Source organism: Schistocerca gregaria, chromosome 4 (assembly GCF_023897955.1).
Source record: "Schistocerca gregaria isolate iqSchGreg1 chromosome 4, iqSchGreg1.2, whole genome shotgun sequence".
Lineage (NCBI taxonomy): Eukaryota > Metazoa > Arthropoda > Insecta > Orthoptera > Acrididae > Schistocerca > Schistocerca gregaria.
The window spans coordinates 29,164,395-29,188,253 of NC_064923.1; the positions used below are offsets into that span (position 1 = coordinate 29,164,395).

Below are 23,859 nucleotides of genomic sequence, written 5' to 3' on the forward strand. Positions count from 1 at the left end.
AAATTATTTATTTAATGAACAATGGTTTACAATGTGTCCTATTATCTACCTTAGCCATTACTCTGATTGCTTTCTTCTGGATCCCCATAATTTCATTTATTTTTGGCTGTTTCCTCAGAGTATTAACCCATACCTTAAAACAGATTGAAAAAAGGCAAAGTACGCTGTCCTTACGTACTCAAATTATCGCTTGTCATATGAATTCGATGAGTTAATACGTTTACGAATCCTTATTTTCTGATGGAATATACGGGTTGAGAGCGTTCTGATTTCATAGCTTTTTTCCAATGCAGTTAGAAACATACTCCACTTTCCTGGATAAGATGTTCTACGACTTTGTCCCACTGATGTAAACCCAGCTTCGTTGCTAGTGTTTCCTGTTCCTGTTCGTGTTGCAGCCATGGTGAGTGTTAGATGGTTTGAGATTTTGTGTTAAAAATTTAGATTGAAACGTATTTGTTATTTATGTTTATTTATTCAGTTAATGTGCCGTTGCAGATGCCGCGATACGTCTTTAGTTATAATTTTTTTCCAAATGCGTTTGTGACGAGGTTAAATTTGATGTTAATGTGGCCACATGGACCGAACTGCTGGATCTAGGCTCTCGTGTGGAGTGTTTTAATTATGCGTTATGGTTTTTAATTAGATTGTAATCTACCCGAATTTTATGGAACTGAATTAAATTAATTGAAGCAACCAGATGTGTAGTTTGTTGTAAATCGGATAAAATTAGCGTTCATCTTAACCTTTCGAAGGGGTGCAATTATTTTAACTTACTGTGTGTTAGTGACGAATATGTGTGGTGTAATACTAATTTTTATGTTATAGCCGCCCAAAAAGGATTCGAAAGGGGGTTCTTCAAAGCAACCTCAGAAAACCCAGAAAAAAAAGGAAGGAGGATCTGGAGGCAAAGCTAAGAAGAAGGTTTGTAAATAGGTTAGCTGCCGTCTCGTAATGTTAAGCAATGTACTACAAATAACTTTGAGGTGTTGGTTTTGGTTGATTTTCATGTAGCACCCCCTCTAATGCAGATATCAATTATAAATCGAAACTTTTGTGATCTCCATTTTATTACTTATGCAGCTTTCATTCTCATTTTCAAAACAAAGACAATTTTTGTTGTATTAACTTCGGAATGGGGGATCATTTCTAATAAAAACGTGCCGTAATGTGTTCTACTGACAAAAGTTTGATGTTCTGCTTTTAACTGGCACTGCATTTGGAAGAAAGTAAATGTAATGTCTTTCATGGTATTCATTCCCTGTTTTAAGTGTGTATTAATGTTACAATTTAATCCTCGAAGTTATAGTTTGTCTGTGGATACAAGTAAACTGATAGTGTGATACTACTAGTGGCGCGCACATTCGCACAAGTTAACATATATAACATTTAAATTTAGTGTTTCAAGTGCCCGAAGGTCATACTTTTTATGTGATAGCAGAATTTTCATTCATGTCTACATATATGATGACTTCACAAACTCCAGAATACCGTGATGGCAAAAGCTGATTTAATGAGTCTGAGTGAGTAATTTCTTTTGTTCAGATGTTTACAGATAATTAGTAGCTCTAACATATTCCCATGTTTATTGCAGAAGTGGTCAAAAGGAAAAGTTCGTGATAAGCTGAACAACCAGGTGCTCTTTGACAAGGCAACATATGAGAAACTGTTGAAAGAAGTACCTGCTTACAAACTCATCACACCTTCTGTTGTTAGTGAAAGGTTAAAAGTACGAGGATCTTTGGCTAGGCGCGCTTTGGATGAACTGCTTCAAAAAGGTGAGTTTGAGACAGTTGTGGATTAGAGTAGAGACAAGTATCAGCATGTTGTGGGAGAGGATGGTAAATATGGCAGTGATCACAAATTTACTGCAAAACTTTGTGAGATTGCTGGATAGTGTGGATTATGTATATGTGATGATATGCAGTTGATCTTGTGGATGCCTGTGGAGGTGCTTCTGAGAACATCTGGTGGTTTATTTAAAATGACATGCTTGAGAAAGCGATACTGTTCCAGCCATTCTGTTAATCTATTGTGTTGTTACATATCTTACCTCCCCCCCCCCCCCCCCCCCCCCCCCCGTGGTTGAGTGAACTATTGTTGATTGATCCTTTCTTTGCAGTGAAGTTCATTAAGTAGGACTGTAGGGGCATGCAGGGTAGTTATAAATATTGAATTGTGTATTTGGGGGTGGGACACAGTTCTGGGGGGTTCGGGGAGCTGCTGCTTCAGGGGGAGGGGTGGTCAGTTGTATTTTTTTAGTGTTGTGGCAAGATGGTTTTAGGGTTACTGGAGACAGATCATCTTAACTGCTTCGACCCATGTCACGTGAAAACACCTATCTTGAGCATATTTAACATGGCGTCTACAACATTGGTTATAGCATCCTCAAATTTCACAATAACCAGTGCTGACTAAACCCAGTGAAATCACACACACACGCACGCACAGGTGGTATCACACTTTTTTCACCTATATAGCTCAGTCCTAGGCTAAAAGTTTGGTTATGGTGTCTGTGGCTTTTCTATTGCGTGTTGCAGTTGGTAATTGTATGTGCGGTTAGTGACGGGAACTGACCATGAGTAAGCAGTCAAACAGGACAAGACCAGAGAACCCATGAGAAAATTTTTAGATGGACATAGGTGGATCTATGTTTTTAATTAAATTATTGGAGAAGGTATGTGGATCAGTGTTCATTAATAATAGTAGCACTTCTAATATACTGACACTTACCTGCCTACCTCTCCTATGATTTAATAATATTGATAGACTCAGTTGTTACACAGGCACCTACTGTTTGGCAACAATAACTTGACTATTTCGCCAGTGCTGATAGAAGCAGAGAAAATCGACACTACTTGAAAGATATTCTCGGAGTGCTGCCATTGTTAAGCTGCCCCTAGATGTGATGTATTACAAAAGGCTTGCATCTAATAGCAAGTAACTTCCGTAAGCATTTCCTGAGGTGTTAACATAAGAACAAAAACTTATTCAAGCTTGCTTTGTGAAGTCAGTGGAGCAAGTGCTAGGAACTCGCTGCAAGTATTTGTTACAGAAGTGCAATTTATCTTATAAACCAGGCGAGTCCCCATTGTTACCAAGTGACACTATTCACATAACTACAATTGGAGAACAAATTTCCTTGCACATTAGAATTGTTGGGCTGCGACTCGAACCTGGAAACCTGATGTGGCGCACAGTTTTAATTCGCTAGGAAGTTTTATGTAAGAAATTGTTTTTACTAACTTGGGAACTTCTTGAATTTAACGAAACTAGGGGGAAGGGGGGATTGCAGATATGGTCGTTCATAATATTCCACCCAGTTCTATGATTGTAGGGATAATGTGCCATACCACAGTAGGAAGTTTGACAGAATACTTCATAAACATGATTTCAGGATTATAATGTTAGAGTGGTTGCAAGATGGGGAAATAAACTGCAATGGCTCAAAGGGGAAGGCTGATTGGTTATCTACAATAAAGGAAAAGGAACCAGCTGTGAAAGTGTATGTTGTGGATAAAATTGCTGAGAGCAGCCTCAAAGTAGTGTGTCACTGCCCTACAACTGGGATCTAAATCAGATAGAATTGGCATAAACCAAAATGTAACACCATTTCAGGAAGAACAATGTTGCTATTGCACTTCACAAAATGAGAAACGTATCCTATGACCGTAATATCAGTGAGTCACTATTGGAATCTTCCATCTCGCACAACTTCCTGGGTGTAACACTGTGTAGGGGGGTATGAAATGGAATGATTACACAGATTTCAGTTGTGGGTGAAACAGATGGTAGACTTTAACTTTTTGGTAGAATACTGGGGAAGTGCAGTCATTCAACAAGAGAAATTGCTTAGGAATCACTTGTGCAACCCATCCTACAAAATTGCTCAGTGTGGCACCTGTACTGGATAGCACTAGCAGGAGATATCGAACATTTCCAGAGAAGGGCAGCACAATGGTCAGTGGTTTGTCTAATCCATGAGAGTGTCACATACATACTGATGGGACTGAAATGGCAGACTCTTGTAGGTAGATGTAAATTATCTTTAGAAAGCCTATTAACAAAGATTCTGGAACCAGCTCTAAATGATTACTCTAGGTATGTAAAACGATCAGTGAGTCAGTATCACTCATACAGGAATTTTGAGGATAAGATTAGAATAATTACTGCATGAACAAACGCATTCAGTCAGTCATTGATGACATTATTGGCCAAAGCCAACTAGAATGGAGAGCAGCTACAAAGGCGGGTGTGTCGCTTGTTCTGCACAGAGAAAGGGGGAAGATATGTTGCAGCGCTGCCAATTCCCTTCCGTCAGCTCACCCAATGAGGCAACTGACGGTGCACTAACGTAAACATCATTCCACAGTGAACTTCAAGAACTGAATTCTTAGTAATGAGAATCCTTACACTCGTGCACACGCAACCTTCCACATAGAATTAATGTTTAACTCAACTGCAACATTCCCAGTCGTATAAAATATTGAGATAAATAATTTCTGTACGTTAAGTTCTATGTGATGCAAGACGGCACTCTGAAGTAAAACAGCTGTAAAGAAAAACAAAAAAAGGAAAACCACTTAATGTGGTAACAGGGTATATGTGCAGATTTGTAAAAACTTTAAGAACTATATATATTTTTCCTGTTGTATAACATAAAGCAAATGGAAACCCAGGGATGCTGAAACCTCAACGAAATGTCTCTGGGTGATAGCGCAATTGTGGTTTGGTCAAGGCGGATCCCTTCCAAAAGTACAGTTTGTTTGTAAAGCAAAGACAGAAGAGCTTCAATCTCAAAACACTACTTTCTCAGTAATCGTGATGTAGCTTCATTCTTTCTTTAAATACTGTCAATGTTTAGTGTTCCATCTTTTGAATGACAGCAATTTGTTTTGTTAAACAAACCAATTTTTGCATTGCTTATATTAGGCACCTACAGTGATCGAAGACATTTAAAGCATCTTCATGTTTTAATAATTTGTGAGCATAAAGATATCAGAAACAGTGTAGTGTGTTACTAAAAGCTAATTTTCTTTAATTTGCAACCTGCTGTGGCATTATAGTATGTGTACTTAATTGAACGAAATGTGTTATGAAGAAAACAGCATTGTTAAGAGATCAAAGATGAAACTTGAGCTAATAATAATTTTTTATGCTGCTGCAGGCAGTCACACAGCCATAAGTAACAATAATTGATAATTAAATACTTCACAGCAAGAAATTCGTGCCGTTGTCTTTGCTGTCTGAAGTAGATAAATCAGATTCGGCAGGATTTATGATGAATGGTTCCATAACAATGTCCCTGCCAATTTCCCTGTTGCAATCTTCATCTTGCAGTTTTTCTGCATGTCTTATGCAAGCTGCTCATACAGATGTTGAGATGCTGTCAGTTGACTCATATGTAAGTCTCTCAACATCTGCCGCTTTGAATTTCTACAATATATGCGTTCACCTGAGTCCCTACCAGCTCGATAGGGTTGTAATGGCAATGGTATCGGGATAATCTAACGATACGGTGTCTATACTGCTTTACAATTTCGTCTGTCTCAAAAACTCTGTATGCAGACTTGTGTTGATTGACAACAACCAGCAGTTCTGCTCTGGTATGCGACGAGTTATGAGGTATTCTGTTAGATGACATCCATGCAATAATATGTGCCTTTTTGGAGTTCGTATTTGGAGCTTTGTTCACTTGTGCTGAGTGGATGCTCGCATTGTCCATGACAATAACTGAAGACTCCGGAATATTTTGCAATAATAGTTGTGTAAACCACCTTTTGAAGGCACTGTACATTTCAGAGTGGTAATCTTCAGAATTCTTAGCTGTAGACGCCTTAAGAATCTGCTTACTCTGGGGAATAAAGCCAGTATTTCTTGATCAGACATAAAGTACTATAATTCTTACCTTTACAACAGGAACTTCTAATCCACTGTACCCATCACTCATTTTCCAGCACACAGCTCTTGTGTGGTTCTAATTAACGAAAATTTCATCTAAGTAATAAATTTGAGATGCGCCATATTCTCTGGTCTTCTGCATTGTTCTCAAAAACAGTCCTTGCAGCTACAATATCACTTCATTCCATTAATAATTTCCTACTCTTGTTTGTTTTCTGATAGCCGAACCCCATGTTTAAAAGTATCCTCAACATGGTCCATTTGCTTCCATTAGAATTTTCAGCTTCTTTCATACACGAAACTAGTTTCTGTGCTGTTGGATACTCGCCTTCAGCATACCTGCTGAACGCTATCCGCTGAAAAAAGTTTTTTGCAAAATTGCCTAGTTCATTCACTTTTTTTGCTGTTGTGTTGCTTCCCTGGTATTTTGAAAATTGCATTGACTTCTTAGCTTCGCTGGATATTCTCTGAACGATCTTCAAAGCAGCACCACAGGCTTTCTGCTCCTGGCATCTGACAACGGTGCGACCCGCACCTTGTGCTGGTGTGGATTCAACGGAAGTTTGTCTTTTAAAGTATTTTCACACACGGAACACTATCCCTATTGCCTGTTCGTGTAGCACTTGGCATGGTTGCATACCGTCACTCATAGCGAACACTATGAATGCAGTCAGCACAGAGCACAGTGACTGAAATAAACAGGCTGTGAGTCACATGGTACACTTCCGCATTTCTGCGCATCTGACTCTCACCCACCTTCGTAACTGCTCTCCACTCTAATGGTATTTAAACTTGCAGTTAATTGCATATTTCCATCAGTTGCTGAATGAGAATCTGCTTCACTTCACTTGTTTGGGTGGGTCTCCTACCAGCTTCTTGCTGTAGGCATTCTTTCTGTTTAAGATGTCCTTGTGCTCATGCTCTGCCAGATGGCAGTTCTGATTCAGTAAGAGGTGGTTAAAAAAAAAGCAAAGTGTTTTTGGTTTTGTTTGAGACATTTACAGGTTATGTACAGTATTGGCAATATTCGTGCTGTTTAATTTGTTAGTGTATTTCTAAGCTTTTACCTTGGTTCCGATTTTTCTTTTCGTAAATTTGACCAGTGCCATCTGTTTTAGGCTTAAGCTTTTTTGGCAGAACTAGTGTGATTTTTCTGTATTGTCTTTAAAAAAGAGCCATTTTACAGAATGTGTAGTGAATTTTTCTTTTTCTAAAATTTCATGGGCAGTGGTCTTTTTAACCCTTTAACTGCGGTGGAAGAGTTCTCGTCCTCTACTGCTTCCCAGGTGCTAAAGACTTTTTTAATGTACTGCCTTTTTTACTGAAGCACTGTTGATGTCTTTGTGTCCTATTACACCAACCTCTCACAGCTGCAGGCAAGTTACTTTCATATCTGGTAATAAAAAATGTGGATGTTTTGTCATACAATGTTTGTGCCTCTTTGCATGCTATCATTTACAAAAAACCTCATTCTGATACCTTGAACCATGTATGAAGTTCGACTTGTTAGGACATGATTTGCAATGCACAGAGGCGGAAATAAGTGTGTCCCAAGTGACCTTTAGTCGTATATAACAACCAATAACAGAACACTGAAACGAGATATTTTCAACAAAAAAATTAAAACAAAAGTTTGATTCCTACATGCATTTCATATACGGCAGGGTAATGAGCTAAAATCAGCCATATGCGCAGTTGTTGTGCGTTTTTACCTCTGTAAACTTTTTAGAATATGGTACATTGTTTTATTTAATTTGGTGTGGTGCAGTACCTATGACGAATAAGGAAAATAAACTGTTGTTTATGGATAGAAGATATCAGACTGTAAGATGTGCAAAATTAATTTTTCACTTAATGTTTTTTAAAATGGAATAAGTATTCCAGTGTGGCCTGAATTCTATCACAAAGCACTAGTAGCAGAATTTGGTGAGCAGTACAGTAATAAAAAAACCATAGAGTATGTTTGTGGCTACAAATAAAATATTTTAAAAAGATTAATTGAATATTGAGACATATGATAAGCTGTTGCTCAAAACACCTTGTAATTGAAAATATTAGCAATATGAAGATCGCCATGTTAGCCTGAAACTTATGACACTGAAACAAAGGAGCTGGTTTGTCATTCACCAACTAGTAAAAGATTGATTTAACAAGATAGAAAATTTTCATTGGTTATTGGCCAGTAGAAAGAAAGATCATTAATAAACATTTGTCAGTGCTGGTTTCTTGGTTATGTTACTATATTCACACTTTGTGTTAGGGAGAATCGTCCCTTACAATATCACTTTCACTGCTTGAGTGCCGAACTGTATAGCTGTCAACTTTTCAGTTTTGGCCCCAGTGTGTGCGTGTAAAATTCTTGTTACAGTCCCAGATTTAGTAGAGAAATACTGTGCCAATTACACTGCGATAGACTCAAATGCTCAAGTGGATGCTAGAGACTGTTACTCTGTAACAGTCCTCATAAAGTATAGTTCACCCACAGAGGAAATTGCAGACGAAACCCTTGTTTGACCAGTTGTGGTTTTCATTCTTAAGACTGGTTAAAGGGAGCTCTCCATGCTAGATTGTGCTGTGCAAGCCTCTTGATATATGCAAAACTACTGAAACATAGGTTAGGTTGTGCCTTAAATTTCACTTCTTCCTTCTTCCTTCTTCCTTTTTCCTTTTCACTTCAATCCTTTTCAATAGTTTTCATTTTACTCATCTTTTAGCATTCTTCTGTGATGTTGCATTTTGAGTTATCATCATTCACGTTTCACTTCTCCCTACAAGGCTACACTCCAGACAAATACTTTCAGGAAAGTATTCGTAAAACTTTATATTCAGTTAGCTGACAAGCCTAGCATTGTCCACATATTCATTTTGCCGAAGTTCTATTAAACAAAAACAAAAGAAACTTTGTAGTGAAGTATCAAAAATTTCATGTATGTGCGTTTGTGAGAACACCCTTGAAATCATGGAATAAAAAATTGCTACTCACCATATAACGGATGTGATGGGTTGCAGGTAGAGAGAATAAAACCTGTCACAAATAAAGCTTTGTCATTAAGGCCTTCAACAATAGAGCATGCACGCGTGCGCGCGCGCGCGCGCGCACACACACACACACACACACACACACACACACACACACACACACACACACACACACACACACACCAACGCGACTCACATGTTGCCTGAGGCTGCAGTTGTGTGTGTTGTTGGCGAAGACCTTAATGGCTGAAAGCTTTATTTGGGACAGTCCTGTGACTCAGCATCTCTGCTATATGGTGAGTAGCAATTTTCCTTTTCATAATACTGTTGCATTCCATTCTGGATTTTCATTATCCAAATTAAGAAATTTGATCCCAGACGAGTTTCTGCACTCAGGAAGCAGCTGCCTTAGATGTCTGCAACATGACTTTGTACATCTCTATGGCAACATCCCTTCATAGCTCTATAGCTGACTATCATTTTCGCCTACAGTTCGTGCTCCGCAGTTGAAAGCTGTCGAAATGTGAAATGCTGCCAGGTATCGGGGATATTACATCTCTTTAACTGTGTGTCACACAGTGATCTATTTATGTATGTACATTCAGTGACATCTGTGGAGACTTTCAGTGAAATGTGATGCAAATGGAGTTAGTAGCAAAGAAATAATACATTTAAACATCATGCATGATGTGCCAGGTTTTCACGATCTGAGTGTTCGATGTCACATCTCCTGATGCATGTTTCATGCAGTGATATAATTTTGAAAGTATGTTCAGTGGCATACTTGGATACTGTAAGCAACCTGTATTGTGAATAGTTAGTAGGAAAGAAGTAATACATTAAATGTCGTGTAGAGTGCAGCAGTTTTTCACACATCAATATTTTTCATATATGCTGAACAGTATGTGGTACCATGATAACAGTTTTGTAGGAGCATTCAGCAGCACTTGGTGGTACAGCCTGTGAAATTTATGAGCATAGTTAGTAGCACAGAAGTATTACATTCAAACATCATGCACGATAAGGCAGTTTTTCACATCTCATTGTTTACTACATCATCTCTCTTGAACTATTACAAGTGTTTCTTACCCCCAGAGCAATTGTTGCCTGACAGTAAGCGATATATATTCAAAGTTTGCTTGAAATCGGTTCAGTGGTGGAGTAGGTGATGGTTCTCTCTCTCTCTCTCTCTCTCTCTCTCTCTCTCTCTCTCTCTCTCTCTCTCTCTGTGTCTGTGTCTGTGTCTGTGTGTGTATGTGTGTGTGTTTTCAGGACTATTTTTCTTGCTGCAATTTGAAGCCTGTGTGTTATATCATCTTTATTTGTCATTCTCGGTTATTTTGCTTGAAATAGAAAAACTTGTCTAATTTTGGTATTGCTTTCTAACCAAATTCTCTTCCCATCTGATTTGAGGACTTCTAGAAATGTTTAGCAGTGTAAAATCTGTTTTGAAATCCTTCGTACCATTTTATAATGCATCTGAAACATTTGGTTTCTCTAGGTCTGATCTATGTGTAAAATATCCTTTCATGGTTCTTAAACTGTTTCAAATGATTAAATTATAATCTGTACAAAATTCTACCAAGTAGCTTCCTCTTTCCTTTTCCCCATTTCATGTCATGCTATTTTTCCTTCTCATCTTTTTCCCACTATTGATTTATGGTCTCTCAGCACAATTAATTTTTGCTTCCCTTAAACATATGAATAATTTTTTAAATCATAATGCAGTGTTTCAATTTCTTCATCCCTGAAGCTTTCAGCTTTGAAGCAGACTCCAGCAAGCAAAAAGGGTAGTTATAAGTAGAGCTGTGACAACAGAGATGTATAGAAAATAGTATTATGCCAAGCCCAGTGCATCTACCAGGGACCTTTTTTGCCTACTGTTATAGTTTGCATATAAAATAGTTCTGTGGTTGAGTGTTGGGTTCATTTTCACTTTAGTTAAAATATTCACTGTTGCCTATAGTAGCTTACACCCACATTGTTACTTTATTGGAGCTATGCCTGCATTAGTGTTAGCTACCTGACTTGGTGGGTAAGATTTGGATTTGCAGAAGTTTGGATATGTCATGTGACCTGCTGCCCAATAGCAGCCAGTCAGCCATTGATGCAACAGAGTTCCTTTGTTCTGTGTGGAGGAAGTTTGTGTTTGGCTTTAGCCCTCTATGTGGTGTCATTTTGAAAGTTATTTTGAAACAGTCTGATAAGTGGGTGGCAAAAGCTGATCTCACCCTGTATTACACAAAGGGGGAAATAGTCTTTCATGTGTCAGTTCTTTGGACGAGATTTGGAAGTGCCTTCCAAGTCTGGTAACATACTGTCTCCCGGTCTTGACAAGTGCCATGAATGAACAGCTGAGTGCTGCAAATATCAGGTTGGTAACTGTTTAGTCAGATTGCAGGAGAAGCAAACACTTCCGCTGAAGAATGGGTCACCTATTTTTAAGTTGCCATGTAAGTGCTGAAATAGAAAGAAATTTACAAGTGAGCTCAATGATTTCAGCGAGAATATATTAAGGTGCAAAATAGATGAAATCCTACCGCAGATAAATTACGTTCATACTTCAAAGATGCCGACAGTTTCAACGGCAGCAAATATGCTGTGCTCAGAACATTAAGAGAAATGGGATTCAAATACAGAAGGACCAGTGACTGAAGAGAAATGACATTGTAGAAACAATAACTGTGTTCTTGACAAATATGCAAGAGATAAAACAAGCTGGAAAATAACATTTATTACTCTAATGAAACTTGTGAACTGAAAGTGTTGTAGATGAATGTGCTGGAAGAGAAATGAGGATCTTGGAGGCCTGAAGGTTCCTGCGGGCAAAGGGAGACGCCTTACCGTGCTACATGCTGTTCATGCAGACAGGCTTAATACCAAAAGGTAAATTAATATTTAAAGCATCAAAGTCAAAGCATTGAGATGACTGCCACTCTGAAGTGACTTAATGCTATCTCAAAGTGGTGGTTTGTACTACAGCTACTTCCGTACCCAGTGGAGAGTTGTATTATTGTAATGAACAGTGAAAGCTTGTACTTCGTGCAAATGAATAAGGCTCCTACTTCAAATGCCAGAAAGGATGAAATTATTTCATGGCTGTTGTTGTATGGAATTCTTCACACTGCATTACAAACAAGAGCCAAGTTACTTGTGCTCGTAAATGGATACAAGCCAAAATACTGCACTTGCAAGATGATTATCTAGGACAGCATCATCGAGTAATCAGGATACCAACATATTGCTGCCACTACAATCCTATTGAGCTGGTATGGGTGCAAGTTAAAGCCATATTACATGAAGAAATAGCACCTTCTGGATTGCTGGTGCCGAAAGATCCACACATGAAGCAGTGAACAAAGTAACCATCTGCGATAGACATAGAGAAACACTACAGGTAGAAGATTTTAAAAAGGAAACAGGTAAAGACTCGGTAATGGAACCTCGCATAATTAATCTTCATGATTGATTCATGTGAGTTAGACAGTGAGAGTATTGATTATTATTTTTGCCTGTGTCAGAACTGCTTAGTACCACATTACTGCAGTTTCCAGTGCATGCTTCTGAAATTTTTCCACGAAGAAATTAGCTATAAATGAGGTTAAGGGGCTTCCAGTCTGTTCATAGAACTCTTGTTCCACTTGAAATATATGGTTGCGAGGCAATATTTAAAAAGTTACGCAATATCGGGAAGAAAAATCTGATTAAGCTGTTGCAACACCTCATTGAGTGCAACTGTAGTACATGGTGATACATCAAACTAACTTAATATGTCCTCTGACTGGACCACCGTGCTGTTTAATTTACTGATAAAATGTGCCAAATTTTTGATGTTTGAGTCACATTGGTACACAGCTATAAAAATGTTCAGATTTTTCTCAATGTTCTGTAAGACTTTTTTACTAACCTCATAGAAGTCATAAGAAATTTGTCAGTGTGGTCTGTACTAAGTTTTCTACAGGTCTGAGTCTAGAAAGTCATTAATCTTACTATGATAGTCGGTCACATTCAGTACGACTGTCACGTAAGGAGAATAAGGCATTCCTCTCACCCACACTTAAATTTCTCTTTATACGTTTGGTGTCCACCAATACACTTAAAGCTTTTATATGGATTTGTGCGTCCACACTACGAATACATGCTTCTGCACTGCTTGTTATTTCTTCTGAGTACAATTTGCCGACAAGAAGCATAATTTCCACCCCTAACAAGCACATATATCTCATCAGATAAATGTCTGGATAAATTGATAACTATGCGGGAAATTTCTAAATGGATAATCAGATTAGGCTGAAAATTATCTAATTTCTTCATATGTCTGCTAGACGCTGTAAACATATGCTTCCTAATAGTCTTGTGCAATAGTCTCACTTCTATTGTAGTTGCCACTACAGAATTTCTTACTGATAGTAATATAGAGACTTTGATTTGCAATCCTCACTTTCCATGCCATGGCAGGTCAGTTGAATCTGCTCTCATTAGACCTCTTCTGTCAATTGATAATCAACTGCACCTCAGCTGAGCTGCATAGGCACTTCTCAAAAATTTTGGAATAACACTGCTTTGGAACAAGACAAAAATGTGAGGGAACACACATTCATTTTGATAAGACTAAACTACTGGCAGCTGTGAAATGCTATACATAGAGGCCATAGATTTTGTTAACCACCCTAGGAATTTTAATAGGAAGGAGGAGGGCATGAAATTGAATGACATCTGGGTCCCTGTGATGAAGATGTGCAAGTGTCTTCCATCATGGAAGCAACAGTGGACAACATCAATCGGCAATGGCCAGTTGCACTAGAGCCAGGGTGTGAATCAGACAATCAACAAAGCTCTGATCACCCCTTGAAAATGTCCTCAAACAGTTTTTATATGAAATCCATTTGACCACAGCATAATAGCCACAATACTTTATTTATTGTATTTGAGGATGGTCAAAAGGCACTGCTGGTGCAGGATGTCAGTAAATATATATTTTTCACTGTATTTGTGTTCTTTTTAAATTCTATTTTGCAAGATGAACATATTTTCAGAGTTTGAATGGGAAAGATAAATAAATGCACCGTAGTTTCTGTCAATTACTCTTGCATTTATGGAGGAAATGACACAGCGCAGATCTATTATTGTTGTCACTTTTCCTCCATTTATGTTGTGTTATTAATTTTCCGTGTTACATATTTCATAAAGCCCTGTATTTTAAGGTGCACAGTTCGATGGCTGAGTGTTCCTCACAAAGGTGTAAATTGCTGTTGCCACTTTCCTGTACGCATACATAACTGTCAGTCAGTAGCAGACTACCGAATGGAGTGCAGCTAATGAAGTCTGACAACATTCTAACCGATGGTTCCCCTACATTACTAACTACTGTCTACACAGCAGTCTGTCACCCACCAAGTTATGTCGTGTGCACTCTATCATGATTGAAATTGTTTAAAACCGTGTAGGCCTGATCAGAAGTAGATCACTTCTTGTAACTGGACTCTGCTAATTTCTCTGTATTTCACTTCAGGCTGTCCATTTTCCTTGTTAAATTCTCCAACCTACCTACCTGGTAAAGGGATTTAACATTCCTTGCACCCAGCACTTTTTGTTTTTCCAAATGTTATCTTCCCTGTCTGGAGATATAAATGGGGAACTATTTTTACCTGTGGATTATTTTACCTGTGAGGCGGCCATCATCATTAAGCTACATTTTCTCGGGAAATATAGTGGCTGTAGCTTCTCTTTACTTTCAGCCATGTGCTGTACCAATGTAGGAAGGCCTTTTTGGCTGTATGTTAAAATGACAAATACAGGTTGATGATTCTTTTGAAAAATCTGGAATTTTCTGGGAATTACATTTTACATTGGAAAAATTAGGAGAATATTGGGAATTCTCTTTTTAACCTAGCATTGGCATTTATCTATGTTTAGTTTTATATGTCAAAATTTTAAAATACTTAATATTTTGAAGTATGTTAATTATGTGAATATTGTTCCATATTAATTACCACTGTTAAAAACTGTGGTCAAACTATCTCAACCAAGAGGAAAGAAAATTTGTGAGATTGCCCCTGCCCTCTCCTCCCTTCTCTTTGTCAGGAACTTCTTGTTGCCATCTTGCTCCCCATACGTGGAATTCTCGGGGAAATATAAGTTTGATTAGCCCCTGGAATTAGTCATCCTGGCTGTTGCCCATCATCAGGAACTGCAGATTTCTCATGACTCTCCACAGATAGCCTTCCACTGTGGTTCCACCTGTGGTACAGTTATTCGTATCAGAGACATGCAAGCCGCCATACTTCGGTAGGGTATGTGGATTACTTATTGCTCTGGAACTCTTACCAAATAAGACTGATAAGGAAATAGAGTAATATGACAAAAAGGCAGTGTGTGAAGGTTCTTCTGTGAGAGAGATAATGTATAATAAATATCACCAATGAACTTCAGACGTGTTTGCCTGTCATAGCCCTTAACAACTCAGCATGTCATACCTCTTGTAACAAATTGTCATGCGTACCTCTTGTTGCCAACTTTGACAGTAACCAAAATCAGTTGCAAGCCGTTATTTTTGCAATTTGTTCCAGATTGCAATAACATGTAGTCTACATGTAATTCAAATTTATTTATTGGAACCTGATGCCAGCTGATATTAGTTTGGCATGGCCACACACATAAATAGTTACTATTATTTTTTAATGTGGACTAATTACAGGTATGGTGTGTATAAATGCCAAATTTTCTGCTACGAATATAATATCCATAGTTGAAAGGATGTCTTCTGCTTGTGGTTCCATGGCAACTTGAAATGGGGGAGCTGCAAGATGCCTCACTGCCACCTAGGCCTAAGTGTTCTTCTCCAATGCCCAGGGGGTTTGAAACATCTTCTAAACTGTCTGCAGTAGCTGTTTAACATAAAATAATTTTGCAAACTGTGAATGTGCTTAGTCACAGTTGAGTGTTGATTGATGTGATGTCAAACAATGGAAAATCCAGGATGGAATGCAACAATATTGAAAAGGAAAGTTACTTACCATGGTGAGTTGTAGGTACACACAACAAAGACTTGTCACAAATAAAGCTTCCAGCCATTAACCCTTTTAGTGCCAGACGTTTTCTCAAAATATCACGTTAAAAGTGCTGTGCAATTTTACAGTAATGTGCAGACCTCTGCCATGCTTGCAATAAAATCTAAACTAATGCATAAAGGAATGTAATTTTTTAATTTTAGGGCATGCTGCTGGCTACAGTACTATGTGCAATACACATTGTCAAAGAACACATTTTCAGAGAAAAAAATTATTTTCATGATGGGGTTTATCGAAAAAATTAAAACTTTGATTTCAGTTTACTCTGAGACCCATCAAATGATTATATACTCAAAAATTTCGGGTATATATGGAATCTCTGTAGTGTCCTTAACAAAAACATCATAAAGGAATACAATTTTTTTTATTTCACTAAGGAAAAAATCAAGAACAACATAACATTACAAAAAATTGTTTTGCTCTGAACATGTTCTCAGTTCTTCAGTCAGAAATCACTGACAAATGTGAGGTTGGAGTTATGACAACTACTTGCACACGAGCTGACCAACACATGAAGGATGCAGTCCTTTTTTGCAACAAACATATACTGTTCGTGAGTGCCGCTTTTTATCCTTCGTAGAACAAACACTACAGTAGCGGAAGAGTCTCTACACCATATACTGTTGGAGCAGGTACATTTATATCTATTGCACTTGTGGTTGCAGTCCTTGCCTGAAACAACTCTTGATAAAGTTTGCATATGACTATGCTGTTAAACTTCAGCCGTGTCTGGTTTGTCGCTGGGGTTTAGGCTTTCCCTATACAAAACATATGCATTCAGCAACATCCTGGCATGTATGCTAAACACTACCTTTCTCCACATCTTGTCAGTCTTCCTCTCATCTAAATAGCAGTATGCCATCATGCCAGATGAGTCAATGCCACCCATATACTTATTATATCCAAAACAGACTGTCTATTGCGAATTCTGTTTTCTGATGATGTAGCAAAGGTTGATGTACTCACGAGGAGGACTGGATTTCTGTGATTTCTTCTGTCTGAAGCCACAGAGAAGTATAAAAGAGTTCTTTAAAATATTTAGCTGACCTACAGCATAATTCGACAGAAGACCACGTTGCAGGAATTTTCTGTTTCTTCTAATTGTTCGCATTAGATAAGTGCCGACTGAATACAGCTTTTCTGCCAGAGGAATAGATGTAAAAAACGTTATCGCAAAACACATGGTAACCTTTTTGCATGTAGTTTCATGACTACATGTCCCAGGCCATTCTTTTATTTCGATTTTATCATCACTTTTTGCACCGCGGTATGCATAAAACCCTAGGCAGTAATGTACTGCTGAATCACACAGCATCCAAAATTTGACTGTCCATCTGTGATGTCTATTGGGAAGGTACTGGATTAGCTGTGAGTGTGCCTTTTTCCCAACAAGACTTTCATCTACACTCAGTTGCTGGTGTGGAGTGTTGTAGTGACCGAAAACATTGTTGTCAATATCCACAAACACTTGAAATTTGGCTGTTGGATCATATAATGGGTGACCAGGAGGGTGAAGTTTTGAATTGTCTACAAAATGTAAGAACCGCAGCAACAATTGAAACCTGTTGCGTGAACACATTTGCGAAAATCACGCTGTCAACAGGTTTGCATCAGTTGACCAATAACTAAAAATCTTCGGTTTTATCAGTCCCATATTCAAAATCACTGCTATAAAAGCCCTCATTTCTGCTACAGTTGTTGGTTACCACTGTTTAATTCTCGAATTTGACGATAAAGGCATTGACTGAATCACCTGGCAAGCGTATCTGTTAGTCTGTCACCATAATCATAAGAAGCTGCTGCGAGAATAAAAAATTGAAAAAATCAATTGGTGTGGCGTTTGCTGGTGTATGTTTAGGGCCTGGTACTTCTGCATACACAAAGCTTGGAGGGGGGCAGATTATCTGATGCCTCATCCATTATTTCAGCAAAAGTATTTGCACTGCAATTCAGTTGTGTTTGGACGTCGTCGTCGTTTGCTGACGCACAATTGTCACTTGAAGAAGAAAAAAAGTCCTCTTCTCCACCGGACATCTCATAATCAGATTCACTTTCTGCAAATTCATCTTCACTTCCACTACTTATCATATTATTGTCTAAATCACTTGCATCAAACCGCAACTTCTTCCTTGACGACGCCATGCTGCCGCAAAGTACTTTGTAAATAAACACCACCAGAGAAGTTAATTTTACTCAAAATATCGCACAGACAATTGAAAAGATCGACATGCTGTGCCTTTGACCTTCCTTCTGCATCTTGGTTGGGAAATACTAACAACTTTGCCTTCAAGCGCGGAAAAAAATGAATGAGTAGGGCATCACGATCAGGTCATATTTGGCCCTGAAAGGGTTAAGGCTATTGTCAACAATAGTACACACACACACACACACACACACACACACACACACACACACACACACACACACACGGTGGAATTTGGAATGTAATTTATACATTTATTGTGATTCTTCAGTTTCTGTGTACTGCCGGTCTATAGTGTCAAACGTGCACGACCACGGCGGACAGTCATCACACCGACTTCATCTCAGACGCCGTCACAATCTGTTCCACTGCGCTACGGGAGCGCGGACAGCGGAGGGTATTTAAATCGGCCGGCGCCGCGACCGAACCCAGTTCCCCCTGAGCAGCCATAGCGTACTGATCTGTGCCGGCACGTTCACAGGAGCTCAGTCCGTCAGTTCACCTGATGATGGCGACATGTTTGATCGCCGAAATATTGTGCCCGTTGGACACTATAGACCGGCAGTACACCTGTGGATATTTTGATTATACATTTATTGTTTATGTTCATGGTTTAATAATTTTTGTCCAGTGTACTTTTTAAGAATAGTCAGTCAACCAATACATTGCTTCCTCCACTTGTATCTCATGAGAAGTGAATGAAAGTAAGCTTATTGTTTAGAGCTCACAAGGGACATACCAACAGTCATTCTTCCAGTGTGCAATTTGCAACTGGACAAGAAAGGGTGAACTGATGGTGATACTCAAGGTCCTCCATGCCTGATACTGTATGGTTATAGTATAGCTCTATAAGTTGTAAATTTATGGCTGAAATTGTGACCTAAGTGCCTGTGTGATACCAAAATCAATATTGAATTGATTTTGTGAGTATTTAACTATATGATGAAGCCAGTAAGCTTTTATCAGTATTCTGTCAACCATGCTACTAATCAGGAAACTGTAATGTTTGTGGTATGTGACATACACTTACAAACATGTTCAAACTGGTTAAAAACTTGTAAATATCAGACTATTGTGGGAAAATCTGTATTTTCAGTGGGGATGTAAATATTACATTCCATACTGGATTTTCCATTGGGGTGTAAATAAGTGATTATAAAGTAGGTTTTCTAAAAAATTCATGCCATTATAGAAAGTCATCAATCCCAGCGGAGTGAGTGTTCCCCCTCCATTGAGACCTTTGTATGCACGTTTAGCACTTGTCAGGTGACACAATACTGTGTATTGAGTGAAAGTGTTTAAAAGTAGAATGCTGAAATACAAATATTCTATTCACCAAAGAGTATTCATGTAAGATTTATATGTACATACAAAATCTGCGCATGCAGTAAGGAGAGTATTTCAATAGAATTTCATGATGTTAAAGTTCCTAATTGGGGTACAATACATAGATTGTTAAATAAATTTTGTGAACCACGAAGTGTCCTCAGGAAATGCAGTACTCAGAGAAGAAACTCTGGATAACATTGGACGTGCTCTGGAAAGGTTTCCTAGAAAATGTTAGATTTCTTTCTCATCTGGAAATTTCCTGTGGCTCTGTTGAAATGGCTACAAAGTCACTAAAGTTAGACATGTATAATAACAGCAGTGCAGTAACTTAAACTGGGCGACTCTGTAAAATGATGCAATTCAACGAATGGATTTTGAATAGTATGTGTGACAGAAATGGCCCTAGCCTAATTTTTTTTTTGATAAATCATGGTTCCACGTAAGTGAAGACGTTAATTCACAAAATAACTGTCATTGTAGTTACGAGAAACCTAACATAAGAATGAATCACTTTCACATGCTAAAAAAAGTGGTGTGCTATTAGTGGCGAGGGAATAATTATTTTTCCCTCTAGGAAACAGTTAACAGTTTAGACATATGTGGACATTTTGTGGCCTCTCTTTATTTTTTCTGGGAGAGAAAAAGCTTTTGTGACTTCAGCAGAACTGTGTCAGCATGTGAAGCCAACTGACCATTACTGGAAATTCATGGTGTGTTTTAGAATGGTTACCATGCACAACCCATGGCCTCCTCCATTCTATTCCATTCCTTTAGCTATTTTTACCTCTTGTGGCATTAAAAGAGAAAGTGTACAAATCAAATCCACACACTTAAAATTGACAAGAAATTGCTGCCATTACTCTGAGGGAACTGCAGAATGTTATGAACAATTTCCGAAGCATGTCGGAAATGCTTGAAGAAAGATACTTGAGTAATTTACTTTTCTTTTTAAATGTTTGTTCTGGACCTCGTGTCACTAATGCTGCAGGCACAGCAGCCACATGCCACAAAAGCTGTTGCATTGAGGATTGATCGCCCTGTATGTTGCCTATACCATCTCTCAATCAAACTATCACCTTCCAGACTAGTTTACACCTTTAGGTTTGCTACAAATAAATCTTTCATCATAACATTCGTTAAAAAAACTCATGAATGTAGTTGGCCTGTCATTCCTATACTCTGAAGGAAATGGCTGCTTCTTTACAAGAGTCAAATGTTCACTTCGGTGTCAATTTTGGAAATGTTATTTGAAGATAACTTGAGTGAATGGCCAACTGCTGGTTTGAGTGAGCATAGCGAGAAGCCTTTAATTTTACACTCCAATTATGTAGGGTGCATATCAGATGCAATCAGCTGCCCTCCTTTGCAGAATCGTTTGAATTCAAATTGAGTATTTCATGTGGGTGTAATATAATGTTTTTAATTGCCAAATTATAACTTTCAAAGAAAGAATCTGCTTTATAAATATGCAGTTTCAAATAATTTAAGAGATAAAGTGCAGTTATCATTGTCAAAATGAAAATTCCGTTAAAGGGGTGTATCAGTTCATTAGAACTAAATGTACTACTTGGGAAGTAAGCTACAAATTAAAATTAGCTGAAACCTCAGTAAACTGTTGTTCAGTTTTCTAGTGTCAGCAGCTGTTTATTTAACATCTGGTTGGTCTGCTGCTATTGTTCCTTAACTTTTATCAGGGTGACCCCCTACCTTGGTATGGATGGGCATGTGATGGTTATTTTCCACATTGCTGTTTTTTCATCTGTTTTACTCAATTATTGATTTAAAATTACCTGAACTGGTAATATTCTCATTTTAAAGATATTCACATACAGAATAATTGGCCTTAAAAAACCTTGAACAACAGAACAAAATTTACTGTAACTTTAGCAAAATGCATAAAAAGTGATTTTCACATCAAATTTGTAAATACTATAAAATATCCCACCACAATAAAGTCTAAGAATTTGGTAGATTAGAACAAAATAGGTAGATAAGGAACACAATTTAAAAATTACAAGCAATGAAAGGAAAAAATAAAACTTTCAACAAAATTATCGGACTTCGTCTGTGTCAGTCACATTATTACGGTAATTACTACAAGTAGTAACTCAGTGTTTATGGTAAACACTGTTGTTAAAAGAGTTGCACTGTTGTTTTTCTTGAACTACAAATATAGCAAAATGGTCAACTCAGGCTGATTTCATCATCTTTCTTCTTCACAGTAGTTCCATGGCAGGTCTGAAAGATTTTTCTGCCTCACTTAGGATTCCAAGGGCTTGTTCATCTGGTAAATTCTCATGGTGTTTATTTCAACAATATCCAGATATCTGAAGAAAATTGTCATTGGCCATCTTTTAGATCTTCTAGAAGATGAAATGCTTCAATGAATCCACAAGGTCGTCTGTGTCCACACCCCATTTTGTGGCATTGTAATCCATAAATTTGAATCTGCTTACCAGTTTCATCATCCAGTTTGTTTCGGTTGTGTAAAGTTGACAAAACCAGAACAACCTTTCTCTTTTTAGTAGCAAGAGATTACAATAATGGTTGATATGATCCAGTTTGTATTGCAATGTTCTTGAGGAAATTAAAAATTTAAAACTTCTTCAGTGTTCGTACCATATTGATTGACTTGTGTGGAAGTTTTTTTTTTTGTAATTCAGTTTAATAAAATAGCATATTTTATTTACATAAAAATTTTCAAACATTTACTGTTTCCAAAATTTGATATTTTCAAAGCAATATTCTAAGTCAATTTCGTAGAAAAGGCTCAGTTTTTCACAACATCCTCCAAATTTACAACAAATTGTTCTTAACATCAAATGAAAACAATTTTAAGTTCATTACAATACTAGTTATCTAAATATGAACACAGTAGAAAGATTTTGCTACTAATCACTCCCATTATAATGTAACTAAGAGAAGATGAGGAATTTCCTTAAATTGTTCAGGTTTTCGACAGTGTTCAACCCAGGTGGAACATAAAAAAAATACCGGGGCGTGAGTCGTGCTTTGGCAGCTCAGATGGTAGAGCACTTGCCCGCGAAAGGCAAAGGTCCCGAGTTCGAGTCTTGGTCGGGCACACAGTTTTAATCTGCCAGGAAGTTTCATATCAGCGCACAGTCTGCTGCAGAGTAAAAATCACATTCCATAAAAAAATATTAATTTGCTGCCGGTCCCAAGTAATGTTGTTAGTAAGCTTCATTAAGTTATGAGCCTGTGGTTATTAGTTATGGTTACATTACCATTCTCCCTTTTCCACAGCATAGTAACATTGAGGCCAATAATGTTATTCCTTTTGTGTTAACACACTGCATTCTTTATGTATGAGAATTAACGTTGTTGCTGCTATAACGTTACATGTCTTAATGTTTCAACCAATAATGCTATTCCAATACTGTTCTAACATATCTCTCCCCCCCCCCCCCCCCCCCCAAAGCAGGTCTGGGGTTATGAATAAGCCTGAGGTTTTCCTGCCTGTCGTAAGAGGCAGCTAAAATGAGTCTCTCACATTTCGGCCTGTATGTGATGGTCCCCTCTAGGGTTTGACATCTTTCTCCATTGGCAGTGACCACGGACTTATTTGCATCTGATATCCAGCACGGTAGCCAGCCTGTTGTGATTGCTCTGCTAATGCCTGTGCCGTTAACTCTCCATGTATGCCAAGGGGTAGATGCCCATCTCCCTTGGGCATCGTGGACTCCCGGCAATGGTCATCCTGCCATGTGGCCTTTGCTGTGGCTGGGTGGTGCCTGTGGGGAGGGCCCCTGGTTGGAGCGGTTGGCATCAGGGCAGATAACACGCGATGAAGTTTACTGCATCAGTAGTCTCTAAGCAGTCTCTAAGTGATCACGAGCTCAATTCAGTGCATAGAAGTACAACCCTAAATCATTCCCCTCCCTGGCCCCACCATGGGAGGAACGTCAGGCTAAGGATGGCAGCGGATCGTATTCACTGCGGTACCTTGTATGTTCAAGAGCTGATGGGAATCTTTCATGACGATGAAGCCTCAGTTTTTTGTTGAACATTTAGAGGACAAGTTTGGGGAGGTGGAGGGATTGTCCAAAATAAGATCTTGGTCAGTGTTGATCAAAGCAGTATCCTCTGCCCAATCACATTTTACTTGCGACAAGCTGGGGGCCCAGTCACAGATGTTACTCACTTATGACAAGCTGGGGATGTTCCTGTAACCACCAAACCTCGTAAGAGGCTTAAATGCAGTAGAGGGTATCATATTTCACAGGGGACTTCTTTTGCAGTCAGACAATGAGCTGCGTGCCAATTTTGAGTTGCAAGGTGTACAATTTGTGTTGTGTTTTACAGAGGTATAATAAGGTTGCCACCCGTGCTTTTATTGTGTCCTTAAAGGGTGATACA

The 23,859-nt window shown here is 38.3% G+C and overlaps 1 protein-coding gene across 1 annotated transcript in view; it reads left to right on the forward strand.

The window, feature by feature from the left end:
• The first annotated feature begins 300 nt into the window (after positions 1-300).
• LOC126267962 (40S ribosomal protein S25) overlaps positions 301-23,859 on the forward strand; it is a 30,799-nt gene continuing 7,240 nt past the window's right edge. Inside the window, exons 1-3 of the mRNA XM_049973296.1 lie at positions 301-403; positions 829-924; positions 1,595-1,778. Of these exons, the coding sequence (XP_049829253.1) occupies positions 401-403; positions 829-924; positions 1,595-1,778 (283 nt within the window). The 5' untranslated portion in view covers positions 301-400. The remainder of the gene's footprint in view (positions 404-828; positions 925-1,594; positions 1,779-23,859) is intronic.